This window comes from Pan troglodytes, chromosome 1 (genome assembly GCF_028858775.2).
Source record: "Pan troglodytes isolate AG18354 chromosome 1, NHGRI_mPanTro3-v2.0_pri, whole genome shotgun sequence".
Taxonomy (NCBI): Eukaryota; Metazoa; Chordata; class Mammalia; order Primates; family Hominidae; genus Pan; species Pan troglodytes.
In genome coordinates, this window is record NC_072398.2 from 9,160,048 (window position 1) to 9,181,068 (window position 21,021).

At 39.5% G+C, this 21,021-nt stretch overlaps 1 protein-coding gene across 1 annotated transcript; it reads right to left on the minus strand.

Moving 5' to 3' along the window:
• Positions 1–15,953: 15,953 nt before the first annotated feature.
• LOC746856 (small ribosomal subunit protein eS7-like) lies at positions 15,954–20,006 on the minus strand. The gene is made up of 2 exons (XM_063789768.1): positions 19,922–20,006; positions 15,954–16,561 (listed from the first exon to the last, which is right to left on the minus strand). Exons 1-2 carry the CDS (start codon positions 20,004–20,006, stop codon positions 15,954–15,956), a joined length of 693 nt encoding a protein of 230 aa, XP_063645838.1.
• Positions 20,007–21,021: the final 1,015 nt, after the last annotated feature.

The following is a 21,021-nucleotide window of genomic DNA, read 5'->3' on the forward strand; positions in this document are numbered from 1 at the left end:
CTGCTCATCTTGTTCCACGTCAAACAATAAGTGTAAGAGTGGGAGAATCATTCATTGTAGAAAATAGCATGTTAAAAAATATTCATTGTAAATACATAAACATTGTGGTGGCACTTTGCACCATTTGATAGAATAGAAAAATAACTGCATTATGCAAAAATTATTTTTGTAATGAAAAGTGTTGAAATAGAATTGATATTTCAAATATAATTTCTTCAAAAGGAATACTTTATACGAAATTTAAAACAGAACTCTAGAAGGGTAAAATATTTGTGAATTATCTATTTTGCCAAAGTGCTTGAATTTTTATTGCTTTTATTATTTATTTTGCTTCAGTTTCTTGCCATTCTCCGAGAGAATTCCAATGACTGGTCATTTTTAGATAGAAGTGGGTTTTAGCCTGTAAGGGCTGGTACACTGATTTTTTTTGATTGAATAATTAATATACTTGTGGAAATCTCTGCCTGGTTTAGGTAAAACTCTGGTTTTCTTAAAAATTATAAAACATTTGTAAAACCTAGAGATTCAAGTTTTCTGAGCTTTTTTCAATGTTTAAATACGGAATTTAGATGTATTTAATTCCCATGGCCAAAGTGTAGAGTTAGAAAGTGCAATACCTTTATAATTTTTAATATTTACAGTCTATTACTTATATATTAATTACTAATTGATACTAACCACATGCTTTTTAAATATGAAGGATAATATTGTGAGACTAATTTTTGTTTATTGTGAATCCTAAATACTGTATCAAGGAATTTTCAGATTTTAAAAATTACATCAGGCTGGGCCTACGGTGTAATCAGTGTTCTCTAATTGATGTTCCCATTGATATGAAAGGTAGTATATGTTGCATTTATCAGAGCGAACTTCTTTTAGGTTTACTTTAAGTTTTATTGTTAAATTCAGGGACAGATTACAGTTCAGCATCTTCCCATCCAGAAGCATGATAAGATTCCCGTTGTGTTCTAAAACTAACTGTTGCACGTAAAATGTTGAGTGAAAATGGAAATAGAGTTTATAACCTTTTAGGATTTTTGTTTTATGCAGAATGCATCTCTCTAAGTTGTATACCTTCTTGATTCCTTTAAAAAATATCTAACACTTAACACAAGTATGAATAGAACTAAACTAGAAACTGAATTAATCACTAATTTAATTCAGGCATTACTAATTAATGTACCTATCAGTCTATTAGGGCTACGGAAGGCACAATACAAGTCCTGATTCTAAGCCACTCTTCATACTAATTGGCAAAGCATGACATATCTGTGGTAGAGAGTGAGAATATAATTCAAATCTAAACAGGTGCTATAGCTATTCAAAATTTAAACTTTGATCAATGGGATCAATATTCATGACATATTATTAAGCAAAAAACACATTTATAGTAGAATTCAATTTTTATTCAGTATATATTATTTATTACAGATAGGACTATATATGTTTTATAGAGAAAGGACATATATAAAGGACATGCAAATATATATAATATACATAAAATATTCACTGAAGTACAGTATTTTTGGAGGTTAGCCAGTAATTAGCACCTTTTCCTAAAGTTATAAGAATAACATGCTCAAGCTTGTTTTCCCAATATCTAACAGTTTTGGATATTGAAACTCGTGTATCTAGGAAAAATAAATTAATCACCAGCTGTGCAGTGAAGTGTGTGCCCCAATATTTGGCGTTAGCATCCAACATTCATGCTGCACATTGCAGAAATTGGTAGAAATGCCCTTCAGAATGTTCTTGCTACTGAAAATGGGAGAAAGATGAAAGAGGACAGTACAGAATTAAGGGACTATTTACCCAATTTTCAACGTTTAGCTGGAAAGGAACATGGAATAGTCTAAAAGAGTGGGATATATAACTGTAATGAGTTTGTAAGTTATATTGTTGCAAAATCATGAGCAGAGTTTTATTGTTTTAGAGGTTTCCTGTTGTCATCTTTGTTTTTTTTTTTTTTTAAAAAAACCTGACCTCAGTGGATTTCACGGCTGTAGGATGGTGGCCACTGCCACCTACAGACCAGAAGTGTGAAGTGGCGTGGCTCTTTTGCAGTGGAGTCCCTCAGAGACTCGGCATCAAACGTTCTATAAAAAGCAATTTTTCAAGCAAAAGTTGAAAGAATTTCAAATGAAATAGTAAATATTCTAGAGAAATAAAAAATGAATAATCACATTTTCCCAAGAGATCACTCTTTGTCAGTATATAGCATATATATTAGAAGATTAACACCTAATTTATATTTTGAGTCAGACATACACATCTGACCACAAGACTGGACCCACCTAATATTTCCTTTATTCACCTCATTTTTTATGAGGTGAATATGTGGAGGGGAGAATTACATTTTGCAACAGAAATTTGCATCCACAATGAAATACACACTCACACAGACACACATATATATGATTGAAGGGACAAGCAGATGGTAGGTAGGTAGGTAGATAGACAAGCAGACAGAATTATAGATATGAAAGGGGGGAATCTATATAGACAAAATGTTTATATAGATTATCTCTTAGTATTAGAATTACAGATTATTTCTGCTACTTTGATTCTTCTAGCTTCATTTTATTTTAAAAATTCTACAATGAAAATATACTCCTTGTGTAGGGATTTTTTTCTAACTTGAAGGCAGAGCTTTGAAAACCAATGCCCGCATAACATAAAGCTTTTAAAGTCTTGCTCCAGGTAGAAAAGAAAATACTAAATCTTCAAATATTCCTGGCATACATTATTTTTTAACTTAAACATACACTTAAAAGCACCCAATTTTATTATTTTTCCAAAAGATTTTAGAAAATTATACACAGTAATGCCTCATTCTATTGACTGTAAGAGTTTCATTTCTCATAGTAACAATGTATACTAAAATTTAATCAGTAACAGATAATCTATTATGTCATGGTATTAAAAGGTTACATAGGTAAAGGTTAATAATCAGATCGTGAATTTTGGCTAAACATCATTCATTCATTTAATAAAAACATATTCAGTACCTACCATGACAATGATACTAGAAATACAAAGGTGAACACATAAATACAAAAACAAATATAACAAAGAAAAAAAACAAAAAAAGTCAACTCAAGATTTCTGGGTAGTTTTGTTGACCATTGTGCATATTTTCTGTGCTTCGCTGAATATCCAACTCTAATTAGTTGTCTCAGAACAGAGCTAAGTAGGACTCCGTCACTTGCCAAGAAACAAACAATGATGCTCCAAAATCCACAAGAGTAAAAATCACTGCAAGGTCCCCTCCCTGCCATTTCAGGATTTAAAATATCTGTGAAAAATGGAGGGACTCTTTCTGAGTCATTGATAGAGAAATAACATAGATCCTAAGGTTTCCTTCAACCTCTTCCTGCCCCACCCCTGCCCCTCTGCAGGACTGGTCCTGCCCAGTCTCTGAGCTGGTGAGAATGAAGCCCGGTGTCCACTAGGCCCTTAGCTCTGAAAGCAGGTGTCTGGTTTGGGGTTTGATGCCTAACACTGTTATCCATTGCCCAGGGAGCTGCAGGCCTCTCTATTAACCTATAATCTGTGTCCATGTGGTTGAGTTTCTTGCCTGGTTCCTGGTTTATGTCTGAATCTTGTCTAATCCTAGAAGATTTTCTTGCTCTCTGCTGATTTGGCAGGGGTTTAAACACCAAGCCTGGCTCCTGCTGCTCTTCTCCAGTGGGTTGGACCCTGCCCTCTCTTTCTGGTCTCTGCCTCCTGCAAAACGAACTTTCCTGAAACCGAAAGGAACCCATCCATCATATATGGTCAGTGTCAGAGACTGTGCCCTCAACACTTAAAGTTTCAAGACCTTTGGAAATTGATGTCATTGCTGTCCTGCCCTGGGTGTCACATCCCCCAGGGATTTGGCATTAGGATGACTGCTCCTTACCTGGGGGCAGGCCTATCGTCAGGTTGGTTTCCTCCTTTCCAACTTTGTCTATTAGTGGCATACCCCACTTTCGCCACTTAGCCGGTGCCTACAGACTTGCCCTTGAGCTCCCATCTTCTTAGGAACCAGGGTTATTTGCTCTCCATTCACTTTTTCATTCCCATGGCTCCATCTTTTAATTTTGTCCAATGTGCATAATGTATAAAGTTCCATCATGAGACATTCATGAGGGATATATCCTGAGGCCACCTGATGCCCAGCTTTCCTTCCTTCCTTCCTTCCTTCCTTCCTTCCTTCCTTCCTTCCTTCCTTCCTTCCATCCTTCCTCTCTCTCTCTTTCCCTCCCTCCCTCCCTTCCTTCCCTCCTTCTTTTTTTTTTTTTTTGACAGAGTCTCGCTTTGTCACCCAGGCTGGAGTGCAGTGGCATGATCTCGGCTCACTGCAAGCTCCGCCTCCTGAGTTCAAACCATTCTCATGCCTCAGCCTCCCAAGTAGCTGGGACTACAGGCACCCGCCACCATGCCTGGCAATTTTTTTCTTTTTGTATTTTTAGTAGAGACAGGGTTTCGCCATGTTGGGCAGGTTGGTCTCAATCTCCTGACCTCAGGCGAGCCGCCTGCCTCGGCCTCCCAAAGTGCTGGGATTACAGGCGTGAGCCACTGTGCCCGGCCTATGACCAGCTTTCAAAGCTACTCTGGTACTTCATAGCAGTGATTATGCACACAAGAGAAAATAGGAAACAGCAATAGCAACACTGGGTTGAGTGCGGACACAGTGCACTCGGCATGTGGGTCAGTTTCTCAGCTGGCTGAGGAAATCGTGCACACCAACTTGAGAGTCTTCAGATTTCAAAACTGCAAGCAAGCCCTGCAGTATGATTCTCCAAATCCTTTCAAGCAGTTGCAAACCCGCAAATCAATGTTTCTCTGTTTGTATGTTTCACAATGGCTTCCATCTCATATCCAGCATGGGAAAAATGAATTCATTGTCACAAGCGGTTCATTTGCCATGGCTTGAACCCGATGAATGCAACGTGCAGAAGCTGAGATACGCTGTCTTTGTGTTCAGTTCTGGCCCGAGCTTCCCCAAAGCAAAACTCAGCCTTCCTATTGACCATTTATAAAGGTCTCATGGTTAACAATAATTCACATTTTATACATATGAAGTTATCATTAAAGAACCAAAGTGAACTGCATTTGATGTTGTAGAGACAGGTCATTAAGCTGACAGAGGAGGGTTCTGGGAGAACCAACAGCACTGACATCAGCCATCCTTCTCACTCTTAATTTTAAAGGTTTTGAGCAACTTATCATATAATTGGTTTTCATTTATTTTTCTTTTCTTGAGTTTCCATTTTACTTCTAATTTAAGCATGGAGGCTATGTTATTATCAATTTGTAAATGATTTCTTGAATTACATTTAAAATATTAGGTTTTGTAATCTTTCTACTCTCTTTATAGAAGTTTCTGTGTTGGGAACAACCATTTTTTAAAATCTGGTTTCATAAAGAATGTTATAATACTTTTCTTAATATAGGTATAAGTCTAGATATTTTTTGACTTCTAAGCCTTTGTGACATCTGGTAGATAAAGTCACTTAAAAGTTTCTAAGTAAATATCACCTCATTTGATATTTTTCCACATCTGAATACAACACAAGTAACTTTGGTTAGAGACATAGGAAGATAGAAAGAAAGAAAGAAGCCTGAATTTAATACAAAATATCTTTTATGTTCCTACTTTACATATAATATTATCCAAGTGACTTAGGATAAAACTTTAAGCATTTATTCACTGACTCACTCAGCACCGCTATTGAACCTCTACCATGTACCAGGCACCCTAATAGCTGCTAGACAGTGGCCTACACTAGTGAATATATCATGAGAAATGCCTTCTTTCTACAACTTGTAATCAGTGGATTCAAAGAACCCTAAGTTACTATTTACTATGTATATTCATGATGATAATTGCTTTACATGGATTATTATTTAATCTTCAAAGCCGTTATTATCTATTTTTTAATTTTTGTAACTTTTAAGTTCAGCGGTACATGTGCAGGATGTGCAGCTTTGTAACATAAGTAAATGTGTGTCATGGGGGTTTGTTACCCAGGTTATTTCATCACCCAGGTATTAAGCCTAATGTCCATTAGTTATTTTTCCTGATCCTCTCTCTCTTCCCACCCTCCACCCTCTGATAGGCCCCAGTGTCTGTTGTTCCCCTCAATGTGTGCATATGTTCTCACGATTTAGTTCCCACTTACAAGTGAGAACTGGCCATATTTGGTTTTCTGTTCCTGTGTTAGTTTGCTAAGGATAATGGCCTCCAGCTCCATTTGTGTCCCTACAAAGGACATGATCTCATTCTTTTTTTATGGCTGCATAGTATTGCATGTATATGTACCATATTTTCTTTGTCTAGTCTATCATCAATAGGCATTTAGGTTGATTCCATGTCTTTGTTATTGTGAATAAATAGCAAATCATAAACATACAAGTCCATATGTCTTTATAATATAATGATTTATATTCCTTTGGGTATATACCCAGGAATGGAATTGCTGGGTCTAATGGTATCTCTGTCTTTAGGATTTCGAGGAACTGTTACACTGTCTTCCACAATGGTTAAACTCATTTACACTCCAACAGAGCATAAGCATGTCATTTTCTCTACAAGCTAGCCAGTAACTCTTATTTTTTGGCTTTTAAATAATAGTCATTCCGACCAGTATGATATGGTATCTCATTGTGGTTCAGATGTGCATCTCTCTAATGATCATTGATGTTGAGTTTTTTTTATATGACTGTTGGCCATATGTATGTCTTCTTGAGAAATATCTGTTTATGTCCTTTGCCCACTTTTTAATGGGGTTGTTATTTTTCCTTATAAATTTGTTTAAGTTCCTTATAGATGCTGGATATTAGACCTTTGTCAGATGGGTAGATTGCAAAAATTTTCTCCCATTCTGTAGGTTGTATGTTCACTCTTTTGATAGTTTCTTTTGCTATGCAGAGGCTCTTTAGTTTAATTAGATCCCATTCTTCAATTTTTGCTTCTGTTGCAATTGCTTTTGCAAAGCCATTATTGTCTCTGTTTTATATGGAACCTGAGACAAGAGAGGTATGTAGCATACATGAAATTGCACAGTAAGTGGTGAAAGCAGAATTTGTATTTAGTTGCAGTCTAACTATAATGCTGTTGAGTGAAGAAGATGAGATGATTCCTCCCTTCTGTTTTCTTATTAGCTAAAGAATAAACAAAATAAGGTATATGAAGGTTGGTAGTGGAGGTACTCCCTAAGTTGCCCAGACATTCTCATGGATTAGTGAGTAATAATCGGGATAATGTGGGCAGGGAGGAGGGCAGTATTTGAAGTGGAGATCTATGACGACTCAGTCTCTGGGGACAGTGCTGGATCAACTTGATTCTTCACCTTAAAGAAGACCTTGTCCTCCACAGCATGACTTTCAATTAATTTCTCCTCCCCAGCATTTTGCATATCAGAACTGAGAAGTGCTTCAGGGAACAAAATTTCTATGGACGCATTAAACATAAGAAAATCAGGCTGTGGGACACTTAGACTGACCATCTGAAGAGCTGTATAAAACCCTGGATTCAAACAGTGAAGGGCCATTTTCTTTCTTTCTTTCTTTCTTTTTGAGACTGCATTGTTTTTGAGACTGAGTCTCACTCTGTCACCCAGGTTGGAGTGTAGTGGTCAATCCTGGCTCACTGCAACTTCTGCCTCCCAGGTTCAAGCAATTCTCCGGCCTCAGCCTCCCGAGTGGCTGGGATTACAAGCGTGTGCCACCAGGCCTGGCTAATTTTTGTATTTTTAGTAGAGATGGGGTTTCACCATGTTGGCCAGGCTGGTCTGGAACTCCTGGCTTCATGTGATCCACCCTTCTCGACCTCCTAAAAGTGCTGGGATTACAGGCATGAGCCACCGTGCCCAGCCGGGTCATTTTCTTTTTATGTATTTTTTTTTTCAGTTGAAAATCTGAGATTGAAAACCAAATTAATGAATGGAGAAATCTCACATGCTTCATGCCAAGAGTCACTCATTACAGAGCAGGGGAAAGCCTTCCTTTAATTGAAATAAACTATCACAAGTGTAAAAGGGTATTGGAGGAGAGTTTATTTATGTATCTCAGGTGAAACCATCACCCACCCTCTGCACCGAGGCTGTCAAGCTTCCTCAGGGGACAGCACTCCATCTGCCTCAAGTGAAGTTAATCTCCTTTCTATCTTTTTAAAACTAAGGTGAGCAGATGTTTCTTTTCAAATCAATACGTCCTTAGTCTTTGACTTACATAGCGAGCCACATACTGCCGAGCATAAACCACTTAACACCAAAAGGAAACTACATATTCTATTAGTTCAGTGAAACAAAGTGGAAAATAAGCTAAATGCAGAGCTTTTTATTACCATTAAATAGTTGATCAAAATAAGCAGAGTTAAATAAAAGGGACAAACCTGAGTAAATAAAGTTTTCATTTATGCCCAGGAATATAAATACATATATAAATATAGGATAGAAGTCATGATGATTATTCCAGCATTTCCCAACACATAGTTGATGAATTTCTTTCCAATATTTTTATTGCACCACCTGGTGGAATATTTTCCATATGACTGATATTTGAGAAGCAAATAAGCGCTGATTTCTCTTCATCTTTTTTGTGTTTTACTTAGAAGGTTGGTTAAATTAGGGAGAATTTCATGTTGCTATTTCTACTCTCTTTTATGAATAACTTGCCTTGCCTTTCAGTTAAGTGTTCGTAGAGAAGAATATCTAAATTATTCACTGTGGAAGTACACATCATCACATGTGATGGGATATTGTTAATCGTTAAACAAGAAGGAGGCTCTGGTGCATGCTACCACATGGATAACCTTGAAAACATTATGCTAAATGAAATAAGCCAGATACAAAAGTGCAAATATTGCATGATTCCACTTATATGAAGTTCCTAGAATAAGAAAATTCATAGATAGAATGTGGCCTGGAGTTTACCAAGAGCTGGATATAGTGGGGGAAAGGGGAGTTAATTGTTAGTGGGCACAGAATTTCACTTTGGGATGATAAAAAGTTCTGAAAAAGATTGTGGTGCTATTTGCATAACAGTGTGATTGCACTGAATGTCGCTGACCCATACACTTAAAAATGGTTGAAGTGGTAAATTTTACATTACATTCATTCTATCATAATTTTTTTCCAAATTTTATTTTACGTTCAGGGTATGTATGTGCAGATTTGTTATGTGGGTAAATTGTGTATTGTGGGGGTTTGGTATACAGATTATTTTGTCACCCAGTTAGTGGGAATAGTACCTGATAGGTAGTTTTTCAAACCTCATTTTCCCTCCACCCTCAAGGTAGGCCTGGGTCTATTGTTCCCTTTTTTGTGTCCATGTGTACTTAATATTTAGCTCTCACTTATAAATGAGAACATGCAGTATTTGGCTTTCTGTTCCTGCATTAATTCACTTAGAATAAAGGCCTCTAGCTCCATCTGTGTTGCTGCAAAGACATAATTTTGTTCCTTTTTATGGCTGTATAGTATTCCATGGTGTATATGTACCACATTTTCTTTATCCAGTCCACCACAATATTTTAAAATTGCCAAATAAAGTACACATGAACATATATTTTACATACCTAATTCCTAAGTAGCAAATAATTTTGTTAAAATTCTTTCTAAGAAGTTCAAATTCTAAATCTTAACCTCATATATATGTTGAGAGAATCAAAGTAGCTGTGGAAATATTTAAGAAATTAAGAGTAAGAAGGCAGAGAAAAAAATGGTGAACAGGCCATGTGCAGTGGCTCATGCCTGTAATCCCAGCACTTTGGGAGGCTGAGGTGGGCAGATCACGAGGTCAGGAGATCGAGACCATCCTGGCTAACACAGTGAAACATCGTCTCTACTAAAAACACAAAAAATTAGCCGGGTGCGGTGGCGGGCACCTGTAGTCCCAGCTACTTGGGAAGCTGAGGCAGAAGAATGGCGTGAACCTGGGAGGCGGAGCTTGCAGTGAGCCAAGATAGCACCATTGCACTCCGGCCTGGGCAAAAGAGTGCAACTCCATCTCAAAAAAGAAAAAAAAATGGTGAACACCAGCTCTGTTAATCATACAGCTTTGGACAGTGTGAGGAGACCAATCACTTCAAATTGCCCTCAAAAATATTGGCAGGATAGAGAGTTAGCAGCATTTTGGACTTGTCTGAGAATTAAAATGTCCTTTTAATTTATTTTCCAATTTAAAAAATTTGTGGTAAAACACACATAATGTAAAGTTTACCATCTTAATCATTTTCAAGTGTACAGTTCAGTGGTATTAAGTACATTCATAATGTGTCACTATCGCCACCATCCATCTCCTGAACCCTTTTTATCTTGTAAAACTGAAATCCTACACTCATTAAATAATAACTTCCTATTATGCCCTTAACCTTGGCACTTGGCAACCACCATTCTACTTTCTGCCTCTATGATTTTGACTATGCTGAGTACATCATATTAGTGCAATCACACAGTATTTGTCTTTTGTAACTGGCTCATTTCATTTATAAAGTCCTCAAGTTTCATCCATGTTGTAGCATATATCAGAATTTTCATTTTAAAGGCTAAATCATGAAGGAATAGAAAATCTGAATATACCTATAACTTGTAAGTGGAATAAATCAATAATCAAAAATTTTCCAATTAAGAAAAGCCATGGACCTGATAGTTTCACTGGTAAATTCTATCAAATATTTAAAGAACTACCAACAATTTTTACCAAACTTTTCTAAAAACTTGAAGAGAAGGGAACACCTCCTAACTCATCAGAGTCCTGATACCAAAACCAAAGACACTATGAGAAAACAAAACTACAGACCAGTAGCTCTTATGTACATTGATACAAAAATACTAAAAAAATTACTAACAAACCAAATTCAGCAGCATACTAAAAAGATTATACACTATGGCCAAGTAGAATGAATTCTTGGAAGGCAAGGATGGTTCAACATATGAATATCAATCAATGTAATACATTACATTAACAGAATGAAGGAAAAAACATATAATCATCTCAATGGATGCAGAAAAGGCATTTAACAAAATTCAAAACCGATTCATGGTAATAACACTTAACAAACTACGAATAGAAGGAAATTACCTCAAAATAACAAAAGCCACATATGAACAAAACCCCAGCAAACATCATATTCAATGGTGAAAGACTAAAAGTTTTTCTCTAGGATTGGGAACAAGACAAGGATGTCCACTTTCACCAATTCTAATGAACATAGTACTAGAAGATATATTCAGAGAACCTAGGCAAGAAAAAAAAGGGGCATTCAAATAAGAAAGGAAGAAGTAAAATTATCTCTGCAGATGACCAGATATTATATTCCTAAAGATTTCACACAGTTGTTAGAACTAATAAATGAATTCAGCAAATAGGATACAAAGTGACAAATAAAAAAATCAGCTGCATTTTATACACTAATAATGAACAATTAAAAAAGGAAATTATGAAAACAATTCCACTTATAATAGCATCAAACATAATAAAATACTTAGGAATTAATTTAACCAAGAAGTTGACAGACTAGTATAATGAAAACTATAAAATACTGCTGAAAGAAATTAATGAAGACGTGAATAAATGGAACCACATCCCATGTTCACACATTGGAGGACTTAATATTGTTAACATGTTAATACCACACAAAGTGATCTATAGATCAATGTATTCCCTATAAAAGTTCCAATGACATTGTTTGCAGAAATAAAAAAACCCTCATTTTAAAATTTATATGCAATCTCAAGAGACCTGGAATAGCAAAAACAATCTTGAAAAATAACAAAGCTGGAAGACTGACACTTTCTTATTCCAAAACTTACTGCAAAGCCACAGTAATCAAAACAGTGTTGTACTGTCTTAAAGACAGACATAGAGACCAATAGAATAAACTAGAGAGATCAGAAATAAATCCTCACATACATGGTAAAATCATTTATGACAAGGGTGCCAAGACCATTCTATGGAGAAAGGACAGTCTTTTCAACAAATGGTGGTGGGAAAATTATACATCCATATGCAAAAGAATGAAGCTGAACCCTTACCTAACACCATATTCAAAAATTACCTCAAAATGTAACAAAGACCTAAATGTAAGACATGAAACTAGAAAACTCTTAGACAAAAACATAAGCAAATGATTCAGAACATTGGATTTGGTAGTGATTTTTAAATATGACACTAAAGACACAAGAAATTAAAAAAAGACCATAAAAAATTTTTAAAAATGTACACCAATGGATGACCTTTCGACTTAATTAAAAAATTTGAAAGCACAAGGAATTACTTTTTAATTGCCATGATTTAAAAGTAGACATATTTAAGTTTTAACTTTGCATTTAATTTTATATGATGAAATTTATAGGTACATGAGAGAAGAGAGAAAGTGTTATCTTTTTTGCATAAGAATGTAATTTCAGAAATGTAATGATGCAAATTTTTGAATCCTTATGAGATGTATCTGGATGGGCTAAAGTAGGTGTGGAATGGCTCTCCTGGGAGCTCTGTCACAAAGGAAGTCTCTTGTCGAAAATTCAACTTTTACATTGACAGGGCTCTACTGTTTTGGAACACAATTTGACCATTCTTTAAAATGTTAAGCATAATATTACCATATAACACCTCTGTATTATAATTGCCCTACATCTAAGGGCAATCAAACTGAAAAATTTATTCCAATGAAAGAAAAATAACATTTGGAGGCTTAATGAAAATTTTTTTGGTACTAATGCAAAATCAGACCTAGTACTTCTAGGTGTATAGAATTTAATTGCCCTGGGATATACGACAATTTAACTGCCCTGGATATAGGGCAATTATAACACAAGGGTGTTAATTGTTAATTGCCCTATATCTAAGGGCAATTCCACCCTTAGACATACACAAGAAAAATAAAAACAGATGTTCATATCAAAACTTAGACATAAATGTTCAAAGTAGCATTATTTATAATCGCCAAAAAGTGAAAATAATGGAAATGTCCATCAACACATGTGTGAATAAATAGAATGTGCCAATATTCATACAATGGAATACTACTCAGAAACAAAAAGGAAGTGCTGATCCATGTTATAATATTGACAAACCTTGAAAACATTATGCCAAGTGAAATAAATCAATCACAAAGACTATACACTGTATAATTCCATTATGGAATATCTCCAGAGAAGGTAAATCTAGAGAGTCAGAAAATAAATTATTGTTTGCCTAGGGCCAGGAGTAAGAGGTTGGGAAGTAACTGATAATAGGTATGAGGATTCTTTTGGGGTTGATAAAAATGTTTCAGAATTGATTGTGGTGTTGGTTGCATAACTGTGAATGCACTAAAGCCAATGAATAGCACAATTTAAACTGGGAATTACATAGAATGTAAATTATATTTCAATAAAGTTGTTAAAATGGGGGCTCTGGCATTCTGATTTTTTTAAAAATATCTATTTTGGAGATAATATTTAGTTGTTAGTTGGTGAAATTATACACCTAGATGTACTAGGTCTGCTTTCACTTTAGTAGCAAAAAATAATTTGCATTAAGCCTCCAAATGCTTTTTTTTGTCTTTTATTAGAATAAAGAAGTTAAAAATCTACCTTCTGTAAAATTAAATCCATTAAATTGCTTCAGGAGTCAGAGTTATTTGAAAAAATATTTTTATATTTATAATATAATAAGAGAAGAGGGTCTTGCTATGTTGTGCAGGCTGATCTTGAACTCCTGGGCTCAAGCACTCAGCCTCCCAAAGTGCAGGGAGTTCAGGCATGAGCCATTATGTCTGGCCTGATGCTTATATTTTTGATTGAGGAATAGAAACTTAGTGTTAGGTGAATTAGTGCCTGCAAGGCTTGACAAGACGCAAAGTCAATCTGAAGGCAGCATGAGCTACCCACCACAAGCTCTTGTATATCACGTGCGCCTTAGAGAAAAATCCTAAAACTGCTACCAAGAAAACTTACAGATGTACCCCCACCCATGAAATATAATCACAAAAGTTTAATCGTAAATTGCAAGCCAATTTTATTCTTAACTTTATGAGACAAAAGAAACAAACAAACAAACAAACAAAAAAACTTCTATCAGCCCGACCTGGGGCTCTAGGATAGAATTAAGCCCTAATAGATGAAGGCATCTATGGTCTAGAATGGTTCTAGTTTTCTACTATTTTACGGAGAGCCAAGACTCAAATTATTTTCTGCATTTGGTGATGCAGATAACTTTGGTTAAGAAAGATACTAATTTGTTTGCCTTTTGAGATATGATCCTAATTTTCTGAATACAGCTGTTTTTTCACATGTCATGCAATAAACAGTATTTTCACAGGGCACACAGCTAAAAAAGAACACAGTCTTCTCAGTTTTAAACCCAAGAATTAGAAACTGTGAAAGGCCACTATTAACTCCATTTTTAAAGAGACTCTAGCAAAATTGGATAATAGCAATTTTCACAATTATCATACAATCCTTTTGGTGATTTGTTGATATCTTTTATTTCTGTTCTTCCAGAAGATCAGATCTTTAGAGCATCATCAGAGAAAAGGTCAAATTCACCAACATGCTCATTTTTCAGAAAAACATATTTGTTTGAGACCATCTTACTTTAAAATTAAGTGTTTAACAAAAACAACACCATTAAGTTACAGCCATATCAGTGTGGTTTTTTTGGTCCATATAATTATTGTCTTGTAAATGAAGTCCTGTCATTAAGCTTTAGTTCCACAGAAACTAATATTCTGGAAGACCTACCTTTTAACAGCACTGGGAACCTCTTCAACGTTCATAAATCTCATACTTGGAGCTGACCAAGAGGAAAGAGAGCCGTAGAGAGCGCCTGGGTTCAGCCATTCTGGCGATGGATAAAGGTCTTCTGAAGTCTCTGCTGGTGTGTGGGGGGGGGGGGGCAGCAGAGCTGGCTTCCTGCCTCCAATTAACTGGTAAATAATATTACAGTCTGGGCTGTTCTGAGCCCAGCTAAGATGGTTTTAGAGTGCTGTTTCTCAGAGAGGATACAGAAAGCTAATCAGAATTGTCAGCATAATTCCTCCCTGCTTAGTGTCAGGAAAGGAGCCTTGTTTATTTCAAATTACTGTGCTCAATAAATATTATTTTGCCATGGTTCACCAGAAACAAAGGTGAACCTACAACGAGTAGTAAGAAAATCTCAAGACATTGTTAACAGTGTTAAATAAAGTTCAGTTCTTCTAAATTAGATTAATTGAGCACCCACTACTGTATATAAAAAGCACCAGCTTGGAATCTGAAGATAGCAAGAAGAATAAGATAATGTCCATTTTGCAAGATAGGTGAAGGGATTGGTGACATTAGGCAAGACACAACCTTTCTTTGGGCCTTAGCTGCCTCACCTGTGAAAGGTGAGGATTTGACCACTTGCTTTCTAAGGTTCCTTTCGGGTTAGAAAGCATTTTGAAAAGCAAACAAGGCTGGGCATGGTGGCTCACGCTTGTAATCTCAGAACTTTGGGAGGCTGAAGCAGGCGGATCACCTGAGGTCAGGGGTTCGAGGCAAGCCTGGTCAACATGGTGAAACCCCGTCTCTATTAAAAATACAAAAATTAGCTGGGCATGGTAGTGCATGCCTGTAATCCCAGCTATTCCAGAGCCTGAGGCAGGAGAATCACGTGAGCCAAGGTTGTGCCACTGCACCCCAGCCTGGGCAACAAGAGCGAGACTCCGTCTCAAAAAAAAAGAAAAAAAAAGTAAACAACAGAATGTCCTTATTCCAGCCATCCCTAAAAAGCAGAGTTAGCTTTACCTTAAATTCCATATTTTAAGTGATAGTCATACACATAAAAGAGAAGCATCTATATGGTCATATTGTTGAAATGATTCTTTGTTGTTTGTATCAGAATTTTGCAGATTATATTTTTTGCTGTCAACTTTACTTATTCCACCAAGCAGGATAAGCCACATTTTTTTTTTTTTTTTTTTTTTTTACTGTGAATACACTTTATTTAGTCATTTTTGTTTAGAGTTGAAACTCTGGGAATTCAACATTTATATCCTTGCCTGTGAGCTTCATACAGACACCAGAAAAAGTTTCAACGTTGCGTTCCACATTGTTTTGCTGCGCTTTGTCCAAATGAGCCTTTATGAGACGGCTGCCATCCAGTTTCACGTGGATTCTCTTGCCCACAATTTCACTTGGGAAGACCAAGTCCTCGGGGATTGGGTCATGCATGGCTTTCAGGGTACGGCTCCTGGGATGCTTTTGCTTATTTTTTGTACAGCTTTTTTGGGTTGGCTTAGGCAGAATTCTCCTCTGAGCAATAAAGACAACATGCTTCCCCCTAAACTTTTTCTCCAATTCACATACTAGCCAGACTTGGATTTTCTGGAAAGATTTCAGTTGAGGAATGGGAACAAAAATTATGATAGCTTTCCTACCACCACCATCTTCAGTTTCCTTGGCTGCTGTAATATTCAGCTCCCTGAACTGAGCCTTGAGGTCCGAGTTAATCTCCAGCTCCAGAAGAGCCTGGGAGATACCGGACTTGAACTTGTCTGGCTTCTCGCTCTTGGGCTTCATGATCCTGGTGCTCGACTGAACATGGCCTTCTCCTTGCTGAGTGCCATCTTAGGAAGAGTGAAACCACGTTTTAAAACCAATTTGTCAGGAATTCATAATCATTTTCTAGCTAAGATAGGGTGAGACCCCTTTTCTTCCCTATACATTTTTAGATATCTAAAACCCTGTCCCATGTGGGGATGATGGGGTGTACAGGGGCTACCTTGGTTAGTGTGGGTCCCCCAGAGTTAGCATGCTGGGAAGGGTTCTTACCCGGAGTTGCGGGTGACTGCAGTCAAGGCTGTGCACAGAACCAAGAGCAGATGATGGCAGATTGGCCAGAAAAGGGAGGGCCAATGGGTTACCAAAAGCATTATCAGGCTGGGTGCGGTGGCTCACACCTGTAATCCCAGCACTTTGGGAGGCCGAGGCAGTGGATCACCCGAGGTCAGGAGTTCAAGACCAGCATGGCCAATATGGTGAAACCCCGTCTCTACTAATAATACAAAAATTAACCGGACATGGTGGCGCATGCCTGTAATCCCAGCTGCTCGGGAGGCTGAGGCAGGAGAGTTACTGGAACCTGGGAGTCGGAGGTTGCAGTGAGCTGAGATCACACCACTGTACTCCAGCCTGGGCGACAGTGCAAGACTCCGTACCCCCCCCCAAAAAAAAGCTCAATATCAGAGGTGTCCCCTGAGACTTAGAGTGAAGTAACACATATTAGGACAATCATGGAGACTAAGTAAACAGAGAAGGCAAAGCAGGAGGCTGATTCTGGAAAATACCTAGGACCAGGTAGGTCCCGGCTGGGAGATGCTGTGGGAATATAATCAGGTCTAAAGGGCTGGCAGGAGAGACAGGTGTGTGAGCTTGGAGGACTGAGACTTGGGGGACAGAAGAATGTGGTGGAGGACCGTATGTGTCATCCTTGAACAAAGACAAAGACCACCTGTTCGAGCCTCGAGAGCTTCATTTGGAAGCTGAGGCAGAGTCATTGACCTGACTGTAGTGATGTGGCCTCATGAGTGAACTGGACCCCAGTACCAGTGCTGGCAGTAAAGGAACAAGAAAATGTCCTAAGGCTCCCATCAATGACTCCGGATCTCATGGGTGTTGCTCCTTTGCCCTGCTAGGACCTGAGAGAGCTGATGCCTTGAAGTCATTCAACAAAGGTGTTCTGCTCATGGTTTTTCTCCCTTAGGTGCAGGGCTAGCACTGGCCACCAGGGAGGCTGTGCCCACAGTGCTCTGCTGGAGCAACTGGAGCCAGGGAGGAGCCACCCAGGGGTCATTCTGGCCATTTTCTTGCCACCAACCAGACCTCACTTCCTGTTGTGAGCATTCATCTCCACAGTGTGAGCTGGTCAGATGGAGGAAAGTTGGGACGAGGGGCTTGAGATCCTCTCATTTACTCATTCAGTAACTAGGTCCCAAGCACTTATCTTGTTCCAGGGCTAAGTATGGTCTGGGTCTCTCAGTGAATGAATGACATGGCCCTTGTCCTCCAGGAGCTCACAGTCTGGAGGGGAGGAGGAGGGACGGAATCATTAAAATAGAGGAAAAGTGCGAGCATAATATTGAAATAAAGCTCAGTGCTAGGAAGGGGAGATGAAGATCACTTCAAGAGTGGGAGGTAGGTCTGAAAAGGCCTCACTGTGGTGAAATTTATACTGAGAAGGATAATTGGGACTGGCCCTGCGAAAGTCTGAGACCAGTGTGCCAGGGGAAGGATTAATGGCCAAAAAGTCCAGGAAAAAGTGAGTTTGGCCAGAGAGGAGGTAGAAAGAGGGCCAGCATGGCTGGAGAGAGCTTGTGAGTAGAGGAGGGGAGGGAGGCTAAAGGCAGGGGTGGATTCTGGATGGCCCTGCATTAGTGATCTACAGCTGTATGAAAGCATTATCCCAATCTTAGAGGCTTGCAACAAACACGTAGATCTTCCTGTTTCTGGGGCCCAGGAATCCAGCAGGACTTATCTGGGTGCTTCTGCCATGATATCTCTCAGGAGGCTGGGGCTGTGGTCTCAACTGAGGCTCGAGTGGGGCTGGATCCAATGCTAAGCCCACTCATATAGTTACTGGAAGGATTCAGTTAGGACTGATGGCCTGAGCTCCCCTCTGTCCATTTCCCTCTCTATATCCTAGGACACATAAGCCTCTCCATAGGGCAGCTCATAACACAGCAGCTGATTCCCCAGAGTCAGGGATCTGAGAGAGGGAGAGACAGAGAGAGGACAACACAGAGAAAGGAAAGGAGAACAGAGGAGAGAAAGAGCAAGATACTAGTCACGGTCATTTTATAACTGAATCTTGGAAGTGACATCTCATCCCTTCTGCTATATTCTATTGGTTAGAAGTGAGTCACTAAGTCCGTCCACACTCCGGGGAGGACATGACACAAGGACGTGTACACCAGGAGGTGGGGGAACCTCTTGGAGCCATTGAGGTGGCTCCTACCACATAGGCTGAGATGTGGCACTTGGGTCTGAATGTAAACAAACATTTAACCATCGCAAGCACTGATGAGGATGACAATATCAGAATTTACTAAATTTCAGCCCTCTAATAGTACACACAGGGAAATGAGGCCAGGAGGAATGGGACATTTCAAAGATCACATGGCAGGAACCCAGGCCTCTTTTTAGTTGTGTTCCACGATAATTCCTACCAACCCTTCATGCATTTCATGTCTAATTTGTCCATTACCTACATGTGATACCAGCCCACAGGTTTCTCACACATGCCTGATGACATCCCTAGGGAGTCGATGCCAGGATGATCTCCATTGTGCAGGAGAGGAGGCTCAGGGAGACCCTGAGAGGCACAGTGGCTTTGCCCAGAGTCACATAAGTGGTAAGAAGGAGGAGCTGGGTCTGAACCTACATCTGTCTATTCCAAGATGGGACCCTGGCTGCACCCAGGCCTTCCACAGGGGCTGTAGGGAGGCAGGGTTGGTGAAACTCTGTACATCTATGGAGGGTCATTGGGTAGGGGGGTGTGCAGACAGTAGCCCACAGGGTCATTTGCAGTCTTCTAATCAGGGAGGGGACTCAGGGAGGGGATGCAGGTAAGGGAACCCCAGGATGTGCAGAAGGTGTGGAGAGCATCGTGCTGAGAAATCTGGCTGGCACCTCAACAGTGATGTCCAGCCAGGTCTCAGGGGTCGGGCTGCTCCCCTCCCCACTTCAGAGTAAACATCAACATGACTGACATTCCACGTGCCTTCCAATGACAAAACCTTCCCTCTGCCTTTCAGAGATGCCCAGTCAATGTCCCACTCCCAGTCTTCCTAGACTGCAGTCTACCACATAATTGGGTTGAGTTTATCACGGCTGTGTCCCCTCTCCAGCTTCTGGCAGCTCTGCTCTGTGTGGTCCAGCCCTATCCCCTCCCTAAACCCTCACCTGCACCTAACTCCAGGCCTCCTCACCCTCAGACTCTGCCTCAGTGGACTCTGGGTGCTCCAGCTGGGCCAGGAGTAGGTGGACATGGTGCTGCAGGTCCGGGCCAGGCATGTTGAGATGCAGATAGGCCCCAGCATCTCGAGAGGGGGCAACTGTGGGGGCTCATAGAAATCACTGGAGTAATGATCCATCCAGGTGCCCAGCATGGAGGAGATGGTGCAGGGGGCGGCAGGTGAGCAGAACACATAGAGGCCCAGTCTCTCCTTCCACCCTGCCCTCCAAGGGACACCCCTGGAAAACCTCAAACTTAGCTCATGCCTGAATTCCTGTGCAGCCTATAGGTCTCCTCTTCCCACCGACACTTCTCTTACCCCACCCCCATGGTCTCCATCTGTGATGTCAGCGTGCGTGTGCGTGTGCATGTGTGTGTATGTGTGGATGCTGAGAGCTAACAGTTCCACACGGGATGGTCAGGCAGGATGGTGAATCAAGGTCCAGTCGGGACTGTCTTCCTGGGGAAGACACAGGTGGACCCTTTCCCGAGCAGCTGTGCCTATTGTCAATGCTCACACACACGGGGCCCACGTGAGGTGCACACAGGGCAAACACGGGAGACCCCCCTGCACAGCACATGCTCAAGGCACCAGTGGTTCCTCCAATATCTGTTCCCACCTGTCCTGCAGCCAGAAAGTGGTATTAGCCTCACTTAACCATATGGAATTGCAGGGTGTGGTTAGTTCCCTAAATGGTAATGTAGGCACTGTAACAATTAGAAGTGAACATGGACGTGGGCCAGGAAAAAGCTCCGGATCTTCAGAATTACACAAAGCACCACACCTGTGCCTCTTGTGTAGAGGAAATAAGTTCCAGAGAAAAAATCGTCTGGTTCAAGTTCACACACAGATTCAATGAAAAGCTGGTATCTTGGTTAGGATTAGTTTTGCCTATACACAGCAGAAAACTCAGAATAACAGCACCACAGAGAAGAGAGAGAAAGAGTTATTTCTTTCTTCCATAAAGGAGCTCTGGAGGTGGGCTCCCTGCTGCTCCTGGATGGCCCCCCAAGGCAGTCAGCCAGCATGCATCTTTCTGCCCCAGCATCTTCATAGCTGGTTTCCATCCTGAA